The 22,329-nt window shown below is 40.5% G+C and overlaps 1 protein-coding gene across 2 annotated transcripts in view; it reads left to right on the forward strand.

The window, feature by feature from the left end:
• Positions 1–22,329, forward strand: part of LOC132097851 (A disintegrin and metalloproteinase with thrombospondin motifs 10-like) — a 70,433-nt gene that overhangs the window by 45,714 nt on the left and 2,390 nt on the right. For both annotated transcript variants that reach the window (XM_059503810.1, XM_059503809.1), the window contains 8 exons: positions 3,047–3,180; positions 5,889–6,012; positions 12,555–12,635; positions 13,580–13,743; positions 14,221–14,347; positions 15,650–15,779; positions 21,407–21,611; positions 21,801–21,977. In XM_059503810.1, the coding sequence (XP_059359793.1) occupies positions 3,047–3,180; positions 5,889–6,012; positions 12,555–12,635; positions 13,580–13,743; positions 14,221–14,347; positions 15,650–15,779; positions 21,407–21,611; positions 21,801–21,977 (1,142 nt within the window). The remainder of the gene's footprint in view (positions 1–3,046; positions 3,181–5,888; positions 6,013–12,554; positions 12,636–13,579; positions 13,744–14,220; positions 14,348–15,649; positions 15,780–21,406; positions 21,612–21,800; positions 21,978–22,329) is intronic.

Raw genomic sequence — 22,329 nt, forward strand, 5'->3', positions numbered from 1 at the left:
TACTCTACACGCTCTTCACCGCACCACCACCGGATCGCCATCTCGTCCCTGCTTCAACCACCACTTGATTGTTTGTCCCCGACCTGTGTCTTTATTCTGACTTTCATTTATTAAACCTTGTTTACTTGCACCTTGCATCCTCTTGTTATTTTCATCACAAATGGAGAGTATAGAGGGAGGTTGAGTGTCATGAAGGATGGGTGGTCTGTAAACCAGTTGCGGACCAAAGCAGCCCTATGGAAACTAACATTGTCCCATATGATGACATATCGGGTATGCTCTGGTCTCTGAACAGTGAGCATGTCATGTAAGGTGTTCAGGAATGCAATAATGTGTGCAGTGTTGTATGGGCCTATGGTTGCATGATGGTGAACAACACCATTTTGGCTTATAGCTGCACACATGGTTATGTTACCACCACGTTGTCCTGGGACATTGATGATGGCACGGTGTCCAGTAATGTTCCTGCCACGTCTCCTGGTTTTACTGAGGTTAAAACCGGCCTCATCTACAAAAAGTAGCTCATGTCCCATGGCATCTGCTTCTAGTTCCATCACTGTCTGGACAAGACAAAACAAATGCAACACATCAGGCCCATGCACAGCACTACAGTATGCACTTCCAAATTCAGAACCAATGACACTATAGCTTACCTGCACATAGTCATATCGCAGTTGCTTTACACGTTCTGTGTTTCTCTCGAAAGGAACTTTATAAATTTGCTTCATTCTTATTCTGTGGCGCGCAAGTACACGACTTAGTGCAGAAATGCTTACACTGTGTATATTTTGAAAGATGGTGTCATTATCAATTATGCGCTGCTGTATTTCGCGCAGTCTTATTGCATTATTGGCAATCAGCATGTTTACTATATGGGTCTCTTGCTCTGGAGTGAACATTCTTCCTCTGCCCCTAACATCTGGACGTCTAGCAATTCTGTAAAGTAACAATTTCAGTATTTTTGCATGTATGGTACTGTTGTGTTTCTCATTAGAGTATGGCAGTGCTACAAAGTACTTACCGATTCTCATTTCGAAATGTCCTAATGATGCTTGCCACAGTGTAGCGGCTCAAATTAGGCTGAACCCATTGGCCAGCTTCCCTCAGGGTCATCCCATGGTTGATGACATGGTCCACTATTGTAGCTCTGATGTCATCAGTTATTCTATTTCTTACTCTTCTTACCCTTCCCCTTTCCCCTCCTCGTCCTCTTCTTGCTCCTCCTTGTCCTCTTCCTCTAACTTCCTCTAACCCTCTCGCTTCTTCACCACCACTTCTTCTTCCTCCAACTTCTTCACCTCCACATCCTCTCCCCCGGCCTCCTCTGATTCTCACTCTTCTCACTCTTACTGCTCCTTCCATTGTACTCCACACAGACAGCTTACCTGTGGCTTATTTATAGTGCTTAGGCTGATTGCAAAGTGAACTAATTATCTAAAACAGTTTTCACATGTGAAAGTGTGCCAGACAGTTGGCAAAATAGTGTTAATGATAGCCATACATGTGTATAATTTTGCTAGGAGTGTGTTGGAAATTTGGTAATTGAGTGTAAGCAGTGAGTTTTGTTTAAAGTTATGCAAAAAGAGTGTTGTGCAGTGAATTGTGCCTACAGTTTTGCAAAGTGTGTGTTACAAAATTGCAAACTGAGTGCAAAGCAGTGTTTGTGCTTTTAGTTTTGCCAACTCAGTGAGTGGTTTTGCTATACGTATTAATAGTTTTAGAAATTGTGCTACAAGAATCACGATTAGCGCTTAAGCATTCAGAAAAAACTGTAAACTAATACTTTTTTTTTTTGCAAAGATGCAATAAATTGAGCAAATGTGTTAACATATTTGTAATGTTGCAGAATTTTTGGCAAATAAATGCAATAAACACTTTTCCGAATAAATGCTGTTTTTGATAGAATCATGATTTCAAAAATGTATCATGGTTTCCACAAAAATATTAATCAGCACAACTATTTTTAACATTGATAGTAATCAGAAATGTTTCTTGAGCACCAAATCAGCGTATTAGAATGATTTCTAGAGGATAATATGACCAAAAATGGAGTAATAGCTCCTGAAAATTTAGCTTTGCATCACAGTAATACACTACCATTTGAAAATATATTTCTGTTTTTACTGTATTTTTGATTTAAGTAAATGCACCCTGGATGAGCTTTATAGATTCGTATGAGAAGACCCCAAACTTTTGATTGATACTTTTGATTTCAGACAGGCTTCCATTCCATCAGTCTCCTCTTACTCTTCTTTCCTCACCCATCATGTGAGATTGCATGATTTTTTCTTTGTCTCTCAGGGAATGTGTTGGGAGAGGCTGTTTTTCCCTCCATCGTGCTTTATTCTTTGTTCCTCAAATTTGTAGGGCAGTTACAGAGAAGACAGGGGAATAAAGCAAGTGTGTGTATATGCGTTTCAGCTGCTTTATCTATAAGCAAACCATCTAAAATGTGTCCCGGACCCCCCTCCCTTTCTGCTGCTAAAGGATGTAACAGCAGTGGAAGAATAAACTAACTTACATAAACCCCACAAGCTCATTAAAATACCACATGCAGCCATGGAGCTCTACAGAGTGCTGGCAGCCATCCCACAGAGTTAGTATAGTTGTAATGCTCTGTTTGGCTGCATGAAATACGCTGTTCACATGTCTCCATTGTTGGAGGCACATTAAAGTGTGGAGCGAATTTGCCAACAGTTTGTTTTCAAGTTTGTTTTGCCGTTGTGTAATGTTGTAAAATTAACAATGCATAAGACATGAGGAGTCAGTTCTGTACAAGCAACAAGAGCATAATGGCATTAGCATTAGTGTGTGTCATATTACATTTCTCTCCCATGTACCAAATGTACACTTTTTATGATGTCCCATGAAGATAGGTCAGTTAGTTTAGATGATGTTTAGCATAACTAGTTTCCTTTGTCTTGTTGCATGTTTATTTTGAGACTCGTTTTAATGAGTATCTGCCAACACTTTTAGTATGTAACATGTTTCTGAATAAATTTCTCTTGAATGTTGAGGTGTGATGATTTGCACATTTTGGCTACAGGTGGAGTGAAGTCATGTTCTCTGAACTGCCTGGCAGAGGGCTATAACTTCTACACTGAGCGCGCTCCAGCTGTGGTGGATGGCACACCTTGCAGGGACGACTCTCTGGACGTTTGTGTCAATGGCGAGTGTAAGGTGAGACAGTTACATACTCTCTTTTTTTAAGTATGTGTATCTGAGAGGTTTCACATGGCAGTTTTCTTACAATAGACTTTTCCAGTTTTTGTGGATTTGAACTTCTGCCAGAGCAAGAGACAGAACAGAAGAGAAAAATCCCTCTTGACACATAGATCCACCAATCTCTTAACACATTTTATAGCAATATAGAGCATCCTGGATTTAATTAGAGCTCGGAACTGTTAAGACTCCGCTGCTCTTCACCACATTTTTCACTAACTGTTAAGGATAACATTATTGATTGGTTGTTGAGTTGTTGAGAAGTTTAACCATAGACAGGGTCAATTCAGTGGTTAGGTAGAAAAAAATAACCCAGCGTTAAAGTAACCCAATAAAATGACCCAACAAGCTGGGTAAAAATATACAAAATAAACCAATAAAATGACCCAACCGGCTGAACACAGCATTTTGTTTAAAATAAAAGAACCCAGTATTTTTTAGAGTGCACTACTAATTATTATTATGAATGATCCTATTTATTTATATTTTTCATTAAATGTAAAAAAAATTGTTTTCACAAATAATAATAATAATTGTACATACATTTATGAATGAATGAATAAAAGAAAATAAATCTTTTGTGGTGGCACCTATAAATACATGACCTTTGGTAATACATTCACAGCAGCTAAAAGCAAGTGCTGTTCTGTATCATGTTTTGTTAGAAAATTAAAAGTGACAAAAACATGAATAAAACATTGAAGTTGGCAAATACTCATCCGAATCATTTGCTATTTACTGTGGTAAACAGCTGCCGTTAATGCTCATAGTGGTACATTGAAGTGCAATGTGAAAAGAGACCAGCTGGAGAGAGCTGGAACTGAACTATGGTTTGGCGCAAACAATCAAACAAAGTGTGAAAATAACTTAAAATATGTTGCTTGTTCGTACTTTATTTTCTGTTTTGTTTTGTTGTACTGCACAGGACAGGCTGCATATGTGGCTTTTTGAGCGAGTTGGGCTGGTTTATCTTTGCGCTGTTGTCTAGACCAGTGGTTGTTTTTATCAACAGTTCAGCTCAGTCCAGCCCCGTTCTGCTCTGCTCTGAATGCTGCAAGAACTCTATGACCCCCCAGATCCATCTGTCCTTAGTACACGCAGCTGAACATGATCACAGCGACTTCTCCCTTCCTCCCTGCCGTCAGCTCTCAACCTTTCTCCATTTCTTTCCTTCCCTGCTCGCTTCCTCCATCTCCTTCCCTCACTTGTTTCTCTGCTTTCTTATTTATTGTGCATATAAAAACTGAAGAACAGCAGGGAGGGAAATCAAAGTAGTGTTTGCAGCCTCATGGTGGCTTAGCTTCCAAACAATAAGGGTTTGATTATGAAAGCAAGAGCTTTGAAGCACAAGGCATTAAAAACAGCCTGTATAACCATGCGTCCCAAAGCTCGGCTCTATTTGGTCCAGCAGAAGACATGCCTGACCTGCTCTGAGCGGCCACTGACTTACCATTGTTGTTGTGAGGAAATAGGTCACACATTTGGAGGTTATGGAATCTAGGCCAGGTCAACAAGAGTCTTTGGAGCTTTAGTGGGATTTTTGTGAAGTTAAATGGGCCTGGATTTGGAAAGTCTCAGGTCCACCGGTTACTGAGTTCATTTTTTGTGTTACCTTTTACATACTGACAGCAGGGACTCTTTGGTTTCTACATTAATGGTCTGGATTTTTTGCAGCTTTAGCCCCTTTGGAGAATCTTGCAGTTGCTTTGCGCAATGTCAGTGAAAATGGAATGTGATATCTCAAACTCTGGGATTGCTCTTGAGATTAAATGTCAAACATTGATGTTTCTTTTAGGGCTGTCAAAAGTAACATGTTAATACATGTGATTAGTTAAATATGTTAAACCCATCTGAGCCCTTGACTTACTTTCCTCTGAGGGACAGAAAAAAGAAACTTAGGAGAATCAGAATCAAAAAGAGCTTTACTGCTAACTGCTTGCACACAGATTTTCCTGGTAATGAAGCTTCTAGTGCACACATAAATACAAGAAGACACATCATAATAAAATTAAATAATGCAAAATTTAAAAGTATACAAATAGACATTAAATTAAATTAAATTTATGCATTTAGCAGACGCTTTTATCCAAAGCGACTTACAGTGCATTCAGGCTATCAATTTTTTATCATGTGTTCCCGGGGAATCGAACCCCCAACATTGCGCTTGATAGCACAATGCTTTACCACTTGAGCTACAGGAACACTCAGATTAAGTCAGAATAGACATATTTACTGATGATGAACATTTTACAGTATTATGGATAGTAATAAGAATGAATAGGTGTGAATTTTGAAAGATAGTTTTTCCCCCATGCAATCCATGAAATCAGTGATTAGAGACTGAAGATTTCAAGCTTCAAATAGAATGCTAAAGCACAATTAGATCACTTATTGTTACACTTATGCTATGTCTGCTTTGTCCAATCAGTGTATTAGGGCTGAAAATCAGTAAACTGAACTTTACATGAGATCGGCTAAATCCATGACATAAATGTAATAAAACTGTATGTAATATTACATGTAAGTGATTATAATTATAATAAAGATTATAATTTAAATTTGCACAGACAATGCATGCATTTAGTGTAATATTTGCAAAATTTTCTTTTCTTTTTGCTGGTAAATAGTAACCCCTGACCCCTCTTAATGTACATATGTATCTGCAGCACGTGGGATGTGACCGGATCCTAGGCTCGGATGTTCGGGAAGATCGCTGCCGCATTTGTGGAGGAGATGGGAGCAGCTGCCAGGTCATGGAGGGGGTCTTCAATGACTCCTTATCTGAAGGAGGTACTAAGTGTGTGCACTTCAATTTGAACTGGAACAATTTGTAACAATACGTGCAAAAGAAACATTGCTGAAATACCATTTATCTCACTGAGGACCTGGACATTGAAAGGTTTCCACAGACAGTTCCATTTCAGACTTGTGTCTTGTGAAATGATGTTTTAGGTGTTAAAATGCAAGCCCTCGATGGGATAGATTTGGTAAAACAACATGTCTCTTGACAGAGGTAGAGTGTCTATTGCTGTGGATTTACAGTTGGTGTTAAAATATGATCCTCTAGTGGTGAACTAAAGCTCATTTCAGCAGAGTTGGGTGCTAAAATATTATTCCTCTCAAGTGTAAGTAGAGTGAAAATAATTTATTTCTGGGGCAACACAGATTAAAGCCCAATTCCTTCATTGATGATTTAGTTTAACATTAGGGAATCGTATTTTTAACACCAACTTTAAATCGTCAGAAATAAAAACGTAGTTTTACTCTGAATAATTTTTGCTCGTTTGTTGACGTCATTTCAGATCACATTAATCAAAATTCAAAAGCAATTTAGCTGTTATTTTAATCATTGCACGACTCATTCAGTCTGAATATCTCATTATAGAATTCTTTTCTATCCATCAGGAATTGATCATAACAAATTCCACCCTATATTTTGTATTTTACAATAATTACATTTCAATCAGAAATATGTCACAATATATTATTGTGAACAGCAATTCATGTCAACATTTTTAGTATCACTATTACCACCCATATAAAATTGTTGGTTGTGTTCATCTAACTCCAAGTTTACTTTCAGTCCAAAAGTCTGTACGGGAATTCCATCCAGACCATGCAACCATCTCAGAGTGCAGCTCCAGATAAATTCAAGCCCGCCACCAGTGTCGAGGGATGGCTCTAGCCCACGACCAGTGTCGAAAGATGGCTCTAGCCCCTGACCAGAGTTGAGAGATGGCTCTAGCTCCCGACCAGAATCCAGAGCATTCTCCAGTCCTCGACCAGAGCTCAGTGTCGGACTCAGCCTCAGAGCAAGGTCTAATGTTGGCTTCAGCCCCTGACAGGTGACCAAAGCAGGCTCCAGTCTTTGATCAGAATCCAGTACAGGCCCCAGCCTTTGACCAGAGTCCAGTAAAGGCTCCTGCCAATGATCTAAGATCTAGACACACGGCCAGGAGAGCTGTTCCCCTTGCTGTAAGAATCAGCTACCCTATCATGGCCAGGAGTGCCATTCCTTCTTCAGTCAGATTAAGTCCCTTCGTCACGTCCAGAAGTGGCGTTCCCCCTTCAGTCAGATTAAATTTCTTGCCATGGCCAGGAGAGCCATTCCCCTCGCTGTAAGTATCAGCTAACCTATCACGGTCAGGAGTGCCATTCTATATTCTGTTGGATCCAGTTCCCTTGTCATGGCTAGGAGTGCTGTACCTTCTTCAGTTGGATTAAGTCCCCTTGTCATGGCCAGGAGATCCATTCCTTCTTCAGTCGGATTAAGTCCCCTCATCGCACCAGGAGATCCATTCCTTCTTTAGTTGGAATAAGTCGTTCCCTTTTTAATCAAAACCAGTTTCCCTGTCCCGGCCTGGAGAGCTGTTCCTCTTTCAATGGAAAGAAATTCCCCAGTCATGTCCAGGAGTGTCGTTCTGTCAATTTCCCTTGTCATGGCCAAAAGAGATGTTCCTTCTGCTATGGAGAGTACTTCCCCAGTCTTGGCCAAGAAAACCATTCCTTCCATGAAATTCAAATCCCTAACCTCAACTCTTTTATTCTGGTGGTCGTTCCCTCCAGAGCACCCTCCAGTAACCACTCCTCCAGAGCACCCTCCAAAGCTTGCCCCAGGGTCTCCCGAATGGCCGGAGCCTCCATGGCCTACCAAACTTCCGATGCCACCATGTCTCACTGAGTTGCTGGCACCACCCTGGAGGTGCACATCCTTATTTACCTGTCTGTTTCCTGTCACAGCTTCAGGACATTCACCTTTCCTCCCCTATGTCACACCTGCACCGGATCCCCAATCAGCACACCTGCAACCATTCACCTCATCACCTACTAAATATAAGCAATCACTTTTCACACCCTAATTGTCTGGATCTTGTCAAGGTTTACCCATACCTGATTCCTTTCTTACTCACCTGCATTCTCACATCCAGACATCTATCTTTAGCCTGCCAAGCTGCAAAGAGGAAAAGAAACATTGTTACTCCTTAACTGACTCACTTACCTGGACTCTTTACCTGTTACCCGCCTGTCTTCACCATCTGCATCATCTGTCGGACCGGTAAAAAGATACAAGGATCAGTCATCAACCTGAGCTAAGTCCAGCCATTCTCAAAAACTCTTCAGTTACTCACCGTTTGCTCTGCATCTCCCCCCTCGGCACCAAGCTGTAGATAAAGTGATTACACTTACCTGTCTATCTCCCCGAGTTCTCCTTCTGTATTGTGACAACTATCATGATGCACAAATTTATTTTAAGTGAATTTCTCCTAAGTGTCTTTGAGAAGATGGATAATATAATTTTTTCTGTTAATGGTTAAGTAAAGTCTGCAAATGCACATGTGAGACTGCTATTTCTCTTGTTACTGAAGAAACACAAGCCTGGTGCCTGAATTGAGTAGCCCCCATTACCCCCCACCCCCCAAACCTCAGAAATGTGTATGTGTGTGACATGCTTTGAGGTACTGGGAGCAGCCTTGGCAAGTTTCTCTGGTATCTGGGGGAGTATTTTGAGGCTTGGCTGAAACCCAGAAGTCCAAGTGAACTGGATTATCCGGGACATAAGAGACTGTTGCTCCTTCCTTCAGTGGCACAGACCGACCTCTTTAAAGCCCCTGATAATTCTGCTTTCCTGTTCTCCACTTAACGCTTTCTCAGCCTGTGTCCAGAGAGTTGTCAGTAAACACGCTTTTCAATTAGCTGTTGAAGTCATGAGCTGGAAAATGTTAAAATCAGTTTGCAGTGAGACTGAGACAGGACTGTAGTTAATTGGGTGAGAAGGTGAAAACGATTCTAGAGGTTTCTTCTACTATAATTAATTCAGTGCATTTCACTATAAAAAAAACCTAAATGTGTTGCAAGTTGTTTTAATATTTCAAGCCCTCCACCCTCTCTAAAAAAATAATCTAATCGCTTTGCGGTATGTTTTGACACTGAACAGGCACGAAAAGTCATTGAGTCATGTTGTCAAGAATGAAATAAAAATCAGCTCACCATAAAAGAAAAGGAAAGATGTAGATGGACACCAAAAGCAATTTAATGGCACAGTTCAAAACAAAAAATAAAATGCGAGAAGTAAGATAACTAATTCAAACTAGCTTCTCCTTGACAAACCCCACCCTAATTAATGAAATAATACTGAAATCCAATTCTTCTGTGTACCGTGTTGACCCTGCACCAACGTTTCTTTTGAAACACTGTACCTCTGTTATTTCTGTTCCTATCTCACATCTTGTAAACATGTCTTTTACCTCTGCCACTGTTCCAGTATCACTCAAAACCGCTGCTGTTACTCCTATTCCCAAAAATCCAACTCTGGACCCAGCTGACTACGTTAATTATGGCCCAGTTTTTCAACTACTGTTTGTTTCAAAAATCATGGAAAAGGTTGTTGCCACTCAGTTGCAGTCATTTCTAGCTCGCAATAAACACTGATGTATTTCAGTCAGGTTTTCGTTCGCAACACCGTACTGAAACTGCACTAGTAAGGGTTATAAATGACCTCCTTCTTTCTGGTGATTTGGGCAACCTTTCCATACTCTTATTACTCGACCTTAGCTCAGCTTTTGACACTGTCTGTCTCTGTCATAAGCTACTACTCATGCGCCTCTCAGAGACTGGCATCTCAGGAGCTGCATTAGCCTGGTTTTCCTCTTATTTGACGGACAGACTGTACCTCATCCCCATGCATAACTACAAATCTCCCACTGTCCATTTTAAACAGGGTGTGCCACAGGGCTCAGTTCTATGGCCCTTATTATTTATCATTTATATTATCCCCCACGGACAAATTATTTATCATCATAGTTTTCAATACCACTGCTACAGTATGCCAATCAGATATATATACTTCTTGTCAACCTGACTCATTCACCAGATTCACCAGACCACTATTCTTTTGTCATGTATCAGTGAGTTAAAAACCTGGCTTAGCACCAACTCTCTCAGCCTGAATTTAACAAAAACAGAGATTTTACTTGTCAGTCCCCCAACTGTAACAAAAAACATAAGTAATCCCCCTAGAATTGACCTTGAAGCTACATCAATTTTTACATCTGCCACTGTCAAAAACTATACAAATTAAATGTATTATTATTATTATTAACTAAGGAGAAAAAAATGCCTGAATGCCTACAGTAAAAAACGCAATATTGTGAAATATTATTTTTTATTTTATTTATTTTTATTTTGAGTAACTGTTTTCCATTTTATTATATTCTGGTCAACATTTGAAGTGGATCAAATCCTTTAATCAAAGTTGTCCTAAAACCTTAGGAAACCTTTGAAAGTCTTAGGAAAACTTTGATCAACTTTTTTTGATCCACTTCGAATGTTGACTACTGTATTTTAAAGTGTAATTTATATATTTGATGGCAAAGCTAAATTTTTAGCAGTTGTTACTCCAGTCTTCAGTGTCACATGATCATTCAGAAATCATTCTAATGTGCTAATTTGGTGCTCAAGAAACATTTCTTTTTTGTAGCAATATGAAAGTTTTTACTGTCACTTTATTATTTTCCACCAATTTCTTTTTTTACAGCATATCAGAACATGCTTTTTCCACCAGGCAATATATATGTTTGCATTTTTATTCTTAAAAAGGTAAATGAACCCAGAGTAATATACAGTAAAGGGGCCTAAAATTCCTGTTGATGGCCCTCTTCAGACTTTAGATTTGTTCAGAGAAGCTATACTGTATAATCACTTGGCCAGCTGCCTTGCCGTTGAGAGGTGCATAGGGACTCCAGCCATTCTGAAAAGGCGTTTCATAATTACCTGCTCACATGCGAGGCCCAAGTACCGGTAATAAACGCTGGGATACAGGATCTCAGCCATGCAGAATTCCTTCCGATGGTTTGTTCTAAGACAGACACACTTCAGTTAGGATGACGATTTAATGACAGATGGGAGTGATTTGGAAAAACATCACAGTTTCCACAAAAATATGAAGCAGCACAACTGTTTCCCACATTGAAATTAATGTGTAATAATAAGCAAAAAATCAGCATGTTTGAATGATTTCTGAAGCATCATGTGAGTAATGGCTGTTGAAAATTTAGCTTTGCCATCAAAGAAATATTGAACAGGTAAATGACACTGAGGAGTAGATTTAGTGGAACAGTTGTGATGCTGTTTTGTGAAGTAGCAGTGGTTTGGATGTGGGTGGTGTTGTTGAATGGCAGGCTGTTGGCTCTGTGCTGGACTGAGGGTTATTCTCAGCTGCAGGAAGCTCTAGTGGGCCACTCCCTGGGCGGGCGGCAGGACAACATTGACCGCAGTGGCTAACCGAGGCCGAGATGATGGGCTATTCTTGGCTCCGGTTGTATTTTTGAGTTCAGGGTTCTTGCGGGTACAAACACAGTTTGAACACAAAGAAACACAGTTTATTTAAAAATGTGGTCAATGAATGAGATGCTTCCAGGCATTGTGCTCCACAAAATGCCAACTGACTGACCAATCCACACAAATGACCACTAATTTTTCATGTCTGCCTGCTTCTCTCTCTCTGTGTATGTGTGTATATGTTGAGTACTCTAGTCTAGTATATCTGACTTCTCAATCAGAACCGAATCTATTTATTTAAACATACCATTATGCTTAATATTTTTTATTCTGTAAATTAGTTAAATATGCATCCATACATATGTGGTGTGTCCTGCACGACTAGTTCAATTCCTGAAATAATGAACTCAATGAACTCATTTTGTTTAGTGAATCATAAACACTTATGAATCTGATTTAAAATATAATTATTAATGTATTTAACAAATGAATAAATGAAATGCTTACTTTTTTAGTATTTGTCATGTATTTTAAAAACTTGGATGCATTTAAACCACCTTTGTGCCACATTTAAAACATCTTTTTAAAAATGTGTTATATCAGTTCTGTTTAAATCAGATTTTGACATTTCTTCGACCTAAATAGTACAAGAATCGTTAATGGAATCATTAGGTAAACAAAATCGCTAATCATTAATAAGAAACAGAATAAATTTCTGCCCTTTGTTGATGGCTTAATTCTTTGTGGCGGACTCATCTCCTCTTGACTGTACACAACAAAATCTCTGTCAGTGGCAGGACTGGACTGAAAAATTAGTTTAGCCCTTTCCTTTTTTCTCTCTTTGGTCAGAAGCTGAAGTTGTTTGCAGGCCTGTGGTGGAATCTGGCATTAAACACATTGTGTGTTGGGCAGCAGAACTGAGGGACGTTGCCCAGGAATTCGGTCGGAATCTCAAACCTCTGCATATCCCATCACAGTTGCTCTCAGTGAAGCACCACTAACAGCATTGTTCTCTTGCTGTGAATAAATGTGTGTGTGTGTGTTTTCTCTTTTAGGTTATGAGGAGGTGGTCAGAATCCCCAAAGGATCTGTATTCATACACATCCAAGAGCTCAACGTCTCTCACAATTACTTGGGTGAGACACAATTTTTCATGGTTTAACTCAAATATGAACCTCTCATGGGAAGCAGAACAAATACACTGTTGGAGTTAGTGGATTCTGTAAAAAACTTCCCAGCTGAATTATAAGCAAAGATCTGAGATGGCTTTAGGTGCCTCATGGCTCATCTAAGATGACTTGCAGTCTCTTTACATGTAAATTCAATAGTTTATCTCAAGTTTTCTTGTTCAGCATTTTGCATTGTTCATTCTTCACCCTGTGCTATTAATTAAACCTGGTTAGTCAGGTTTTAAAATTTTACAATGTATATTTGTAAATCCCCAGCTAATGACTGCAGTTAATATTTACAGTCACAGTGTTTTAACTCTAACGAAAGAGTTTTGTGGCAGTACAAAGCGCATATGATTATGGAAAAAATATGAGATGGTAGGAAATTACCAAGCAATCAGTGTTTATTTATATAAAAAAGTACCATAAAAAAGGCTGATCACAATGATCACACAGTGATGAAGGTCAGAGAGAATAAATGTCTTTAGTGTAGACTTGAATGATGAAAAAATATATTTGAATGCTTTTGCATTTACTTTTTACTCTCTCATCTGATATTATTTTTATCACCACTTTTGCATTTACTCGCAAAATCACTGTGTTCCCACAAGAAACTTTGCATTAGCTTTTAAAAGCCTAGAATTAGAGTTTTCCTGTCATCTCATATAATCTACATCAAAAGTTTTGCATTGGATCATAAAGTTCTTAACGGAATGCAAACATTTTGAGAGTGAATGTCAAAGATTACTTTTCATCCCATCTCATATTTTTCCTATTGCAATAGCCCTTAGGGGCTACATATCTTCATGACTGGATGCATTCTAACAACAAATTCTATACCTTGGCACCACAATTGGGGCATAACATTGTGTTTTGAGGCCTGTTAATCATTAACTCTTTCCATACCATAGTGTTGAAGAGTAAAGGGGACCAGTACTTCATCAATGGCAAGCTGACCATCGACACGCCAAGACGCTTCGACATCGCGGGAACCACCTTCCACTACCGCCGACCTGCCAATGAACCAGAGACCCTGGAAGCAATTGGACCCACCAACATGACCCTGATCGTCATGGTAACTCAGAGATGCTGGGTGGTCTGTTCAAGCAGGATATTTATGCACTGCTGATGTTGGTACAGATGCCTCAGAATTTAGACAGCTGCAATGTATTTGCAGTGTGGGTCAAGTGTAATTTTTTGTGTAAATGTTATTCAAAGCTGAAGTGTGTAATTTTTTGCTATATTTTTTAATAAATACTTTTCTCCTGTGCCAGTTTAATGTGCTAAGAAAGCAATGAGTAAGCTCTTTGTTGGTTAATTTAAATTGAAAAATTGTAAACAATGCGTTTCTTCGAATTTTTTTATTTTCTCAGTCTCAATCAACTGACACAGCAGCAGTGTTGTGAGTTTAGACTTTCAGTTTGTCCTAGCAATAGAAGATGGGTAGTTTTTGCAAAATCTGTTGGAAAACAGTATTTATTTGATTTCATTATAATATTCAGTGTTTCTTTCAGTGTTTGATCAGTCAGTTCAGTCCGCTGTTGTGTTGCAGGTGTTGGTCCGTGAAGAAAATCCTGGAATCCTTTACCGTTTTAACCCACCTGTCAGCAGAGATCCCCTGAGCAGTTATGCCTGGCATTATACATCCTGGTCCCGCTGCTCTGCACTGTGTGCTGGAGGTGACCGTTTTATAGTATAACTATGTTATAGTTTCAGTGTCTGTTTACTGACACACATAATGCGATCTTTCACACATGAAATTGGCATTGCAAGGTTTTCCTCAAAGAAACGGTGTAATGTACACATGCATAAGAAAGTCAAGCTGTCCAACACAGTTCAAACAAACAATGTACATTTCCCATGTCTGACTGTTAGGATGTATACCGTTTGAAAGCCTGGGAATAAAACAATTAAATGAACTGTATATACCAAGAACACCAGCTTTGATGTCACTTCCTATCCTCAAGCTCTTTCCCTATTATTATTGCATTCATGCTTTGTGAGTTAATGGCCCATATTTATCTTGCCGATAAGAAACTATTATCTATGACTCAGAACTAATTTGCTGTTGTAAACATAGACTCTGCTCCAGAATCTAGTGAGCTGCATTATAATTTAACACTATTGGTGCATACTGGATATCAGCCAACAATAGACATTTAACTAAACATGCTGATTTCACCTATTTTTAAATTTAGAGTTGCCGTAATTTAATACTCTGAAGTTAATTTTCAAAAACACTAATAATTTAATAACACTGTTAAAAGTAATTTTTGTACTTTTCTGATGGCAATTTTTTTTTACTTGCAGCATTTAAAACTATTTATTTTATATTTAAGTGATTTGTTTTTAACAGAGGTCTCTAATACTCACCATGACTGCATTTATTTGCTCAAAAATATAGTAAAATATTGTGAAAGATTATTCAAATTTAAAATAAATGTTTTCTAATTGAAATGTATTTTAAAATTACATTTATTGTTGTGATGACAGCCATAGCGCCAAGTCTTCAGTGTCACTTAAGTATAATAAAAGTGTTAATTTATTAAAAAACAAAACAAAAAAACACATGACTGTCCCCAAAATGTTCAATGTAGTATAGATTTTTAATATCAGCCTTCTATTTGTTTTTGCCTATAAAATGTGGCTGTGAAATAATTATTTGTATTGGGCCATAATTTTGATATTGGTCACCAGTTTAGTGACCCTGTATGGTTCCATTTCAGTTAGGATGCTGCCTTAGAAGGCAGCTATCTATTTAGGCTGTAAGCAGCAAGGCAGCTCTCTAGATTTTAGAACAGAGCCATAGAGTTCAACAAAACTGGCAAAAGAGATCGCACCATAATAACTTCACAGGGATTGTGTATTTACACAAAGACAAGAATGAAACAGCACTGACATCAAAGCTTCATCTTTGTATGATTAGGGTTTATGGTAATCTACTGTGATTTATATATCGAAAACTATTCTCTGTGTCACAGGGGTTCAAGTCCAGCAGGTAGTGTGCAAGAAACAAGCTGATCTCTCTGTGGTGTACAACCACTTCTGCGACAAGAAGAACAAGCCCAAAGACAAAAAAAGACCCTGCAACCAGGAGCCCTGCCCTCCAACGTGGGTGTTTTGAATGTGTTTGTGTGTGTGGCATTAACATCCATCCCGATCATTTATGCTCCATGCTAAATATAGGTGCAAATGGGATGCATATGGAAACACATGATGATTCGATCACGCAAATCACTTTCAGAAATGGTCAGGGAAGCATATTGCCACATCAGATGAGTAGAAAATGCTAATGTGTCGTCATGCTTTCCAGATATCATTGAAGTGCAATTGACTAAACTATCCAAATCACTGTACCACACATTCACATAATGTTAATAGAGTTAATAAATATTCATGAGCATGTTTATATTTTTGTTATATCTTTTTCCTATTATTTTTGGGGAAGTCGTGGCCTAGTGGTTAGAGAGTTTGACTCTTAACCCTAGGGTTGTGGGTTAAAATCTTGGGCCGGCAATACTGTGACTTGAGCAAGGCACCTAACCCCCAACTGCTCCCTGGGCGCTGCAGCATAAATTGCTGGTGTGTGTGTGTGTGTGTGTGTTTGTGTGTGTATATATACACATATGACTTGACTTTTGTACTGTACATGCACAAGACTTAAAGGGCTAGTGTAATGACTGGGTGAAGGAGTGGCAGGAAGCAAGTGCGAGATTAATGAGATTTAATGAAGACAATGAGACAATACAAAACTGAGACACAAATAACGCTGGGAGGAATGCACAGTCCACAGTCCAAGGTGAGGAATGACGCATCTGGAAGGCGGAGGTGAGTTGGCAGCAGGAGAGGGTGACACAGGAACTGCGGGGAAGCGAGCCGAAGGTAAGTGGTGTTGCTTGGTGGTGGGTTGCGTAGAGTGGACGGGGTTCCGGGGAGACAAGGACATCCAACGCAGAAACACACAAGAAAGCAAGGCATAGGTTACAAACATGAAACAACGCTCTCACTAACACAAGACGCTAGACAAGCAAATATATAGGGATGAGTAATGAGTGACAGCTGTTGCTGATGACAATTAACGGAGACGCCCACAAACTAATCAGTGCTGACGCGTAACACACAGACATCAACCACAAAGTGCAAAACCCAGAGATCACGGTTTACCAACCGTGACAGTACCCCTCCCCTCTAAGAACGCCTCCTGTAGTTCCCAGAAGGGCCTTTCTGCTGATTGTAATCATCAATAAGGGAGTGATCCAGTATGTCCCTAGCAGGTACCCAACTCCTCTCCTCTGGACCGTAATCTTCCCAGTCCACCAGGTACTGGAATCCTCGTCCCCTCCGTCTCGAGTCCAGAATACGATTAACCGAATAGGTCGGTTCCCCATCTACGAGACGCGGCGGCGGGGGAACCGGGGTAGGCGGATTAATAGTTAGTAAATGTAAATGGATAGTAAATGGGCCAATGAATTTGGAAGCTAATTTGGTAGAAATGGAACGGAGAGGAATATTGTTCGTAGAAAGCCACACCTTTTGACCCACGACGTAAACGGGAGGCTTTGACTGGTGGCGATCGGCCTTGGCCTTAGTGCGCTCCCTCATCCGGAGCAGAGTCTCGCGGCTCTGGTCCAGGTGCGGTGGCACCTCTGGACAAATGCGTGAGCGGAGGGGACCGCGACTTCAGATTCCAGACTAGGAAAAGCTGGTGGCTGGTAACCTAAGCTGCACTGAAACGGAGAGAGGCCCGTGGCTGACACTAATAACGAATTGTGGGCGTACTCCGCCATAGAGAGTTGTTGGCTCCAGGAAGAAGGATTCTTGGAGACCAAACATCGCAACGTTCTCTCTAAATCTTGGTTGGCTCGCTCAGACTGCCCGTTACTCTGGGGATGATAACCCGAAGACAGGCTAACCGTCGCTCCTAGCAACTTACAAAATTCTTTCCAAAATTTTGACATGAATTGGGATCCCCTGTCAGAAACCACGTCTACCGGGAGGCCATGTAACCGAAAGACGTGATCTAGGACAGTGACCGCTGTCTCCTTGGCTGTCGGTAATTTGGGCAAGGGAATGAAATGTGCCGCCTTCGAGAACCGGTCCACTACGGTCAAAACGACCATCATGCCATTAGAGGGCGGTAACAAAATCTAGTGCGATATGTGACCAGGGTCTCGAAGGGACAGACAGCGGTTGAAGAAGCCCATCAGGAGGCCGGTTAGACGACTTACCACTGGCGCAAACTGAGCAAGCCAGAGCAAAATCGTGGACGTCACGAGCCATAAGTGGCCACCAGAATCGTTGTTTAACTAACCCCTTGGTTCGGCTTATCCCTGGATGACAAGCAACGTTAGAGCAGTGACCCCACTGAATAACTTCGGACCATAACTCTTCCGGCACAAATAAATGATTCGGTGGGCAACCGGGCGGAGGCGTTACCCCTTCTAAGGCTGTCTTGACCTTCGATTCGATCTCCCATACGAGTGCTGAGACGACTATATTCTCAGGTAAAATACACTCACCGGTCACCGGTCGGGCGGAGGGATCAAAAAAACGTGACAAAGAACCAGGTTTGACATTTTTGGAACCCGGGCGGTACGACAGAGTAAAATAAAAAAAAAGTGCCCACCGAGCCTGCCTGGAATTGAGTCTTTTGGCAGTTCTAATGTAAATTCTTGTGATCGGTCCAAACAATGAAAGGTACCCCTGAACCTTCCAACCAGTGACACCACTCCTCTAAAGCTAATTTGACGGCCAACAATTCTCTGTTACCAATGTCATAATTGCGTTTAGCAGGAGATAACCGATGAGAGAACAACGCGCAGGGATGCATCTTATCGTCCAAGGCAGCACGTTAGGAAAGAACTGCTCCTACCCCCACCTCTGATGCGTCGATATCCACCACGTACTGCCGTGTGGGATCAGGGGCTACAAGGATGGGAGCCGAAACGAAACGGCTCTTGAGGTTGGTAAATGCAGTTTCGGCTGCATCCGACCACCTGAACGGAGTACTGGGGGAGGTCAAGGCCATCAGAGGTGAGACTAGTTGGCTGTAATTACGAATGAAACGTCGATAGAAATTGGCGAACCCCAGAAACCGCTGTAGGCCCTTACGGGAATCTGGAGATGGCCAATCTATCACAGCCTTAACTTTGTCAGGATCCATACGTATTACCACGGACGAGACGATATACCCTTGGAAGGGAACAGACTGTGCATGGAATACGCATTTCTCCGCCTTGACAAAAAGCCCATTCTCGAGTAATCCCTGGAGCCCCTTGCGAGTTGGAGAGCCCCAACGGCATCACCAAATATTCAAAATGCCCTCTAAGGGTGTTAAAGGCGGTTTTCCATTCATCCCCCTTCCTGATGCGGAACAAATGATAAGCGTTACGTAAATCCAATTTTGTGAATACGGATGCTCCCTGTAACCCTCCCTGTGCTCGCTGCTTCCATGGTTGGTGAGAGTGTTCTGTAACGACTGGGTGAAGGAGTAGCAGGAAGCAAGTGCGAGATTAATGAGATTTAATGAAGACAATGAGACAATACAAAACTGAGACACAAATAACGCTTGGAGGAATGCACAATCCAAGATGGTGGTGAGAAATGACGAATCCGGAAGGCGGAGGTGAGTTTGCAGCAGGAGAGGGTGACACAGGAACTGCGGAGAAGCGAGCCGAAGGTAAGTGGTGTTGCTTGGTGGTGGGTTGCGTAGAGTGGACGGGTTCCAGGGAGACACGGACATTCAACGCAGAAACACACAAGAAAGCAAGGCATAGGTTACAAACATGAAACAACGCTCTCACGAACACAAGACGCTAGACAAGCCAATATATAGGGATGAGTAATGAGTGACAGCTGTTGCTGATGACAATTAACGGAGACGCCCACAAACTAATCAGTGCTGACGCGTAACACACAGACTTCACCCACAAAGTGCAAAACCCAGAGATCATGGTTTACCAACCGTGTGAAGCTAGTTAACCGAAACATGAAAATTCTGTCACTAATTACTTACCATCATCTCATTACAAACCTATAAGACCATCATTCCCTTACAGGGAAGTCGTGGCCTAATGGTTAGAGAGTTGGACTCCCAATCGAAAGGTTGTGAGTTCGAGTCCTGGAATTGTGGGTGGTGGGAGTGCATGTACAGTTCTCTCTCCACCTTCAATACCACGACTTAGGTGCCCTTGAGCAAGGCATCGAACCCCCAACTGCTCCCCGGGCGCCGCAGCATAAATGGCTGCCCACTGCTCCGGGTGTGTGTTCACAGTGTGTGTGTGTGTTCACTGCTCTATGTGTGTGCATTTCGGATGTGTTAAATGCAGAGCACAAATTCTGAGTATGGGTCACCATACTTGGCTGAATGTCACTTCACTTCACTTCACTTTCACTTTCACTTCATCATCTTCCTAACACAAAGAGCTTTTTGACCCTCCATAGACAGCAACACAGCTGACACTTTCAAGGCTCACAAAGGTAGTAAGGACATCATTAAAATAGTCCATGTGAAATTAGTGGACCAGCTTTAATATTATGAAGGTATGAAAAAATTATTTTTAATGCAAAAAGAAAACAAAAATAGTGACTTCAACAATTTTTTTTTTTCTTCTGTGTCACGTTCATGATAGTACAACGACGGCACGTCCTGATTTTGCTGAGTTAGATGTGTTCCTAGGTCAACATATTTTGTTGACCCTAGAACAACATTTTACTCCAAAAATTTATTCTTGATTATATCCCAACACCTAAACCTAACCTTAACCATGAGTAATCCCTAAAATCAGAGGAAATGATAGATGAATGACACTGATGTACAAGCACCAAACAGTGATTTTTAAGCATAAACTTCACAAAATCTATAAACTGGTTCTTCAAATCTGATTGGTTAATCACAACGTTGTTCCAGGGACAACAAAGATGTTGTCCCAGGAACATGTCTCACTTGGTAAAATCAGGTTTTGCACAACGACGCATGCGTGTGATGTTGCTCATGCAGGACCATTGTTCTGATGTAGAACCTGGATGCACATTCATCTATCATTTCCTTGATTACAAGAAGAGGAAGATGCACGCATGCATAAACATGTCCAAAGATTCCGACAGTGAGGATGACTTAAAAAAAATTTGCCCAGCCTTACTTATTCGTCATGGTGCTCTTGTGAACACAAGTGCAAGTATGTCATTATTTTATTTTATTAATATTGTTTTCTTCACGCACAAAATGTATTGTTGTGGACCACTGATGTCACACGGACTGTTTTAAAAATGTCCTTACTCATCATTTATTTATTTAATTTTTTTCTTATTTTTTTTATTTATTTAACCAGGAAAGAAAACTCACTGAGATTAAAATCTCTTTTACGGGAGTGTACTGGCAAAGATAGGCAGCTGAGTTTACATAGACAATTTTACATCGAAGTTACAACACACAAACATCATAAACATCATTAAATAAATATAAAAACATGCATCTGATTAGAAACATTTACACACCATTAATTTGCTCTGATGATTGTTTAATAAATATTTACTACCTTTCTGGGCCTTGAACTTGGTAGTTGCTGTCTATGCAGAGTCAGAAAGCTCTTGGATTCAAATCAAAAATAGTTAGAGTAAAAATAGAGTATTCATTTTTGGGTGAATTATCCCTTTAACATGATGACTCTAGTATTCCTGAACAAGGTCATGCGACATGCCATCAATGGCTGATATCTTCTGGTATCTGTGTCTGTCAGGTGGTGGACAGGAGACTGGTCAGATTGCAGTCGGAGCTGTAACGGAGGAGTGCGTACACGGGAAGTACTGTGTAAGAGAAAAATCTCTGCTACAGAGGAGAAAGTCCTGGATGACGCGGCCTGCCCCCCTCCACGGCCTTCTATTACTGAGCCCTGCAACAACCAAACCTGCCCACCAGAATGGCATGCCCTCGACTGGTCTGAGGTAGAGGAACATCTGGGTCCAGTTACACAAACTTAGCCTATATGTTAAGACTGTGTCTTAAGAACTAGTTTGACCAACTACCAGTCAGCCAAGGGGTCTTATTTTTCAGGTTAAGTTAAACTAGTAGTCTGGCAGTCTAGTAAAATCATTGGAATTGACTCTTAATCTGTTGTCATGTATCTTTTGCAGTGTACTCCAAGCTGTGGTCCAGGTTACAGGTACAGAGTGATTTTGTGCAGAAGTGGAGAGAACGGTGAAACACTGCCAGAGTCTGAGTGCCCGAAACAAAGCCGCCCGACCACCAGGGTGCGCTGCAACATACAACGTTGTCCTCCACCTCAGTGGGTTACAGGACCCTGGGGAGAGGTGAGATCTCACTTAAAACTGTGAAACTATCACTTTATGATTTCATCTCATGCACGTACAGTAAACATCTAACATAAGCATTTAATGTGGAACCAAAATTAGATCTAGTCTTGAATAGCTGTGCATAGCAATAATGTTCTCTTGAGACCCAGCAAAAAAAAAAAGCAGTATTATGTTTAGTGCACAAGGAAATATGTATTTATATGAATTTTTAATTCATAGTAACTACTATTTTATTTATTAAATGAAAATAAAAGGCTGATTTGTTATGTCAGAATAATAAATATGAACAGGAAACAAAATTAAATGTTCAGAAATAAATTGTTGAGTCCAGATATGTGAGGTTCTATGA

The sequence above is a fragment of the Carassius carassius genome, chromosome 21, assembly GCF_963082965.1.
Source record: "Carassius carassius chromosome 21, fCarCar2.1, whole genome shotgun sequence".
NCBI lineage: Eukaryota > Metazoa > Chordata > Actinopteri > Cypriniformes > Cyprinidae > Carassius > Carassius carassius.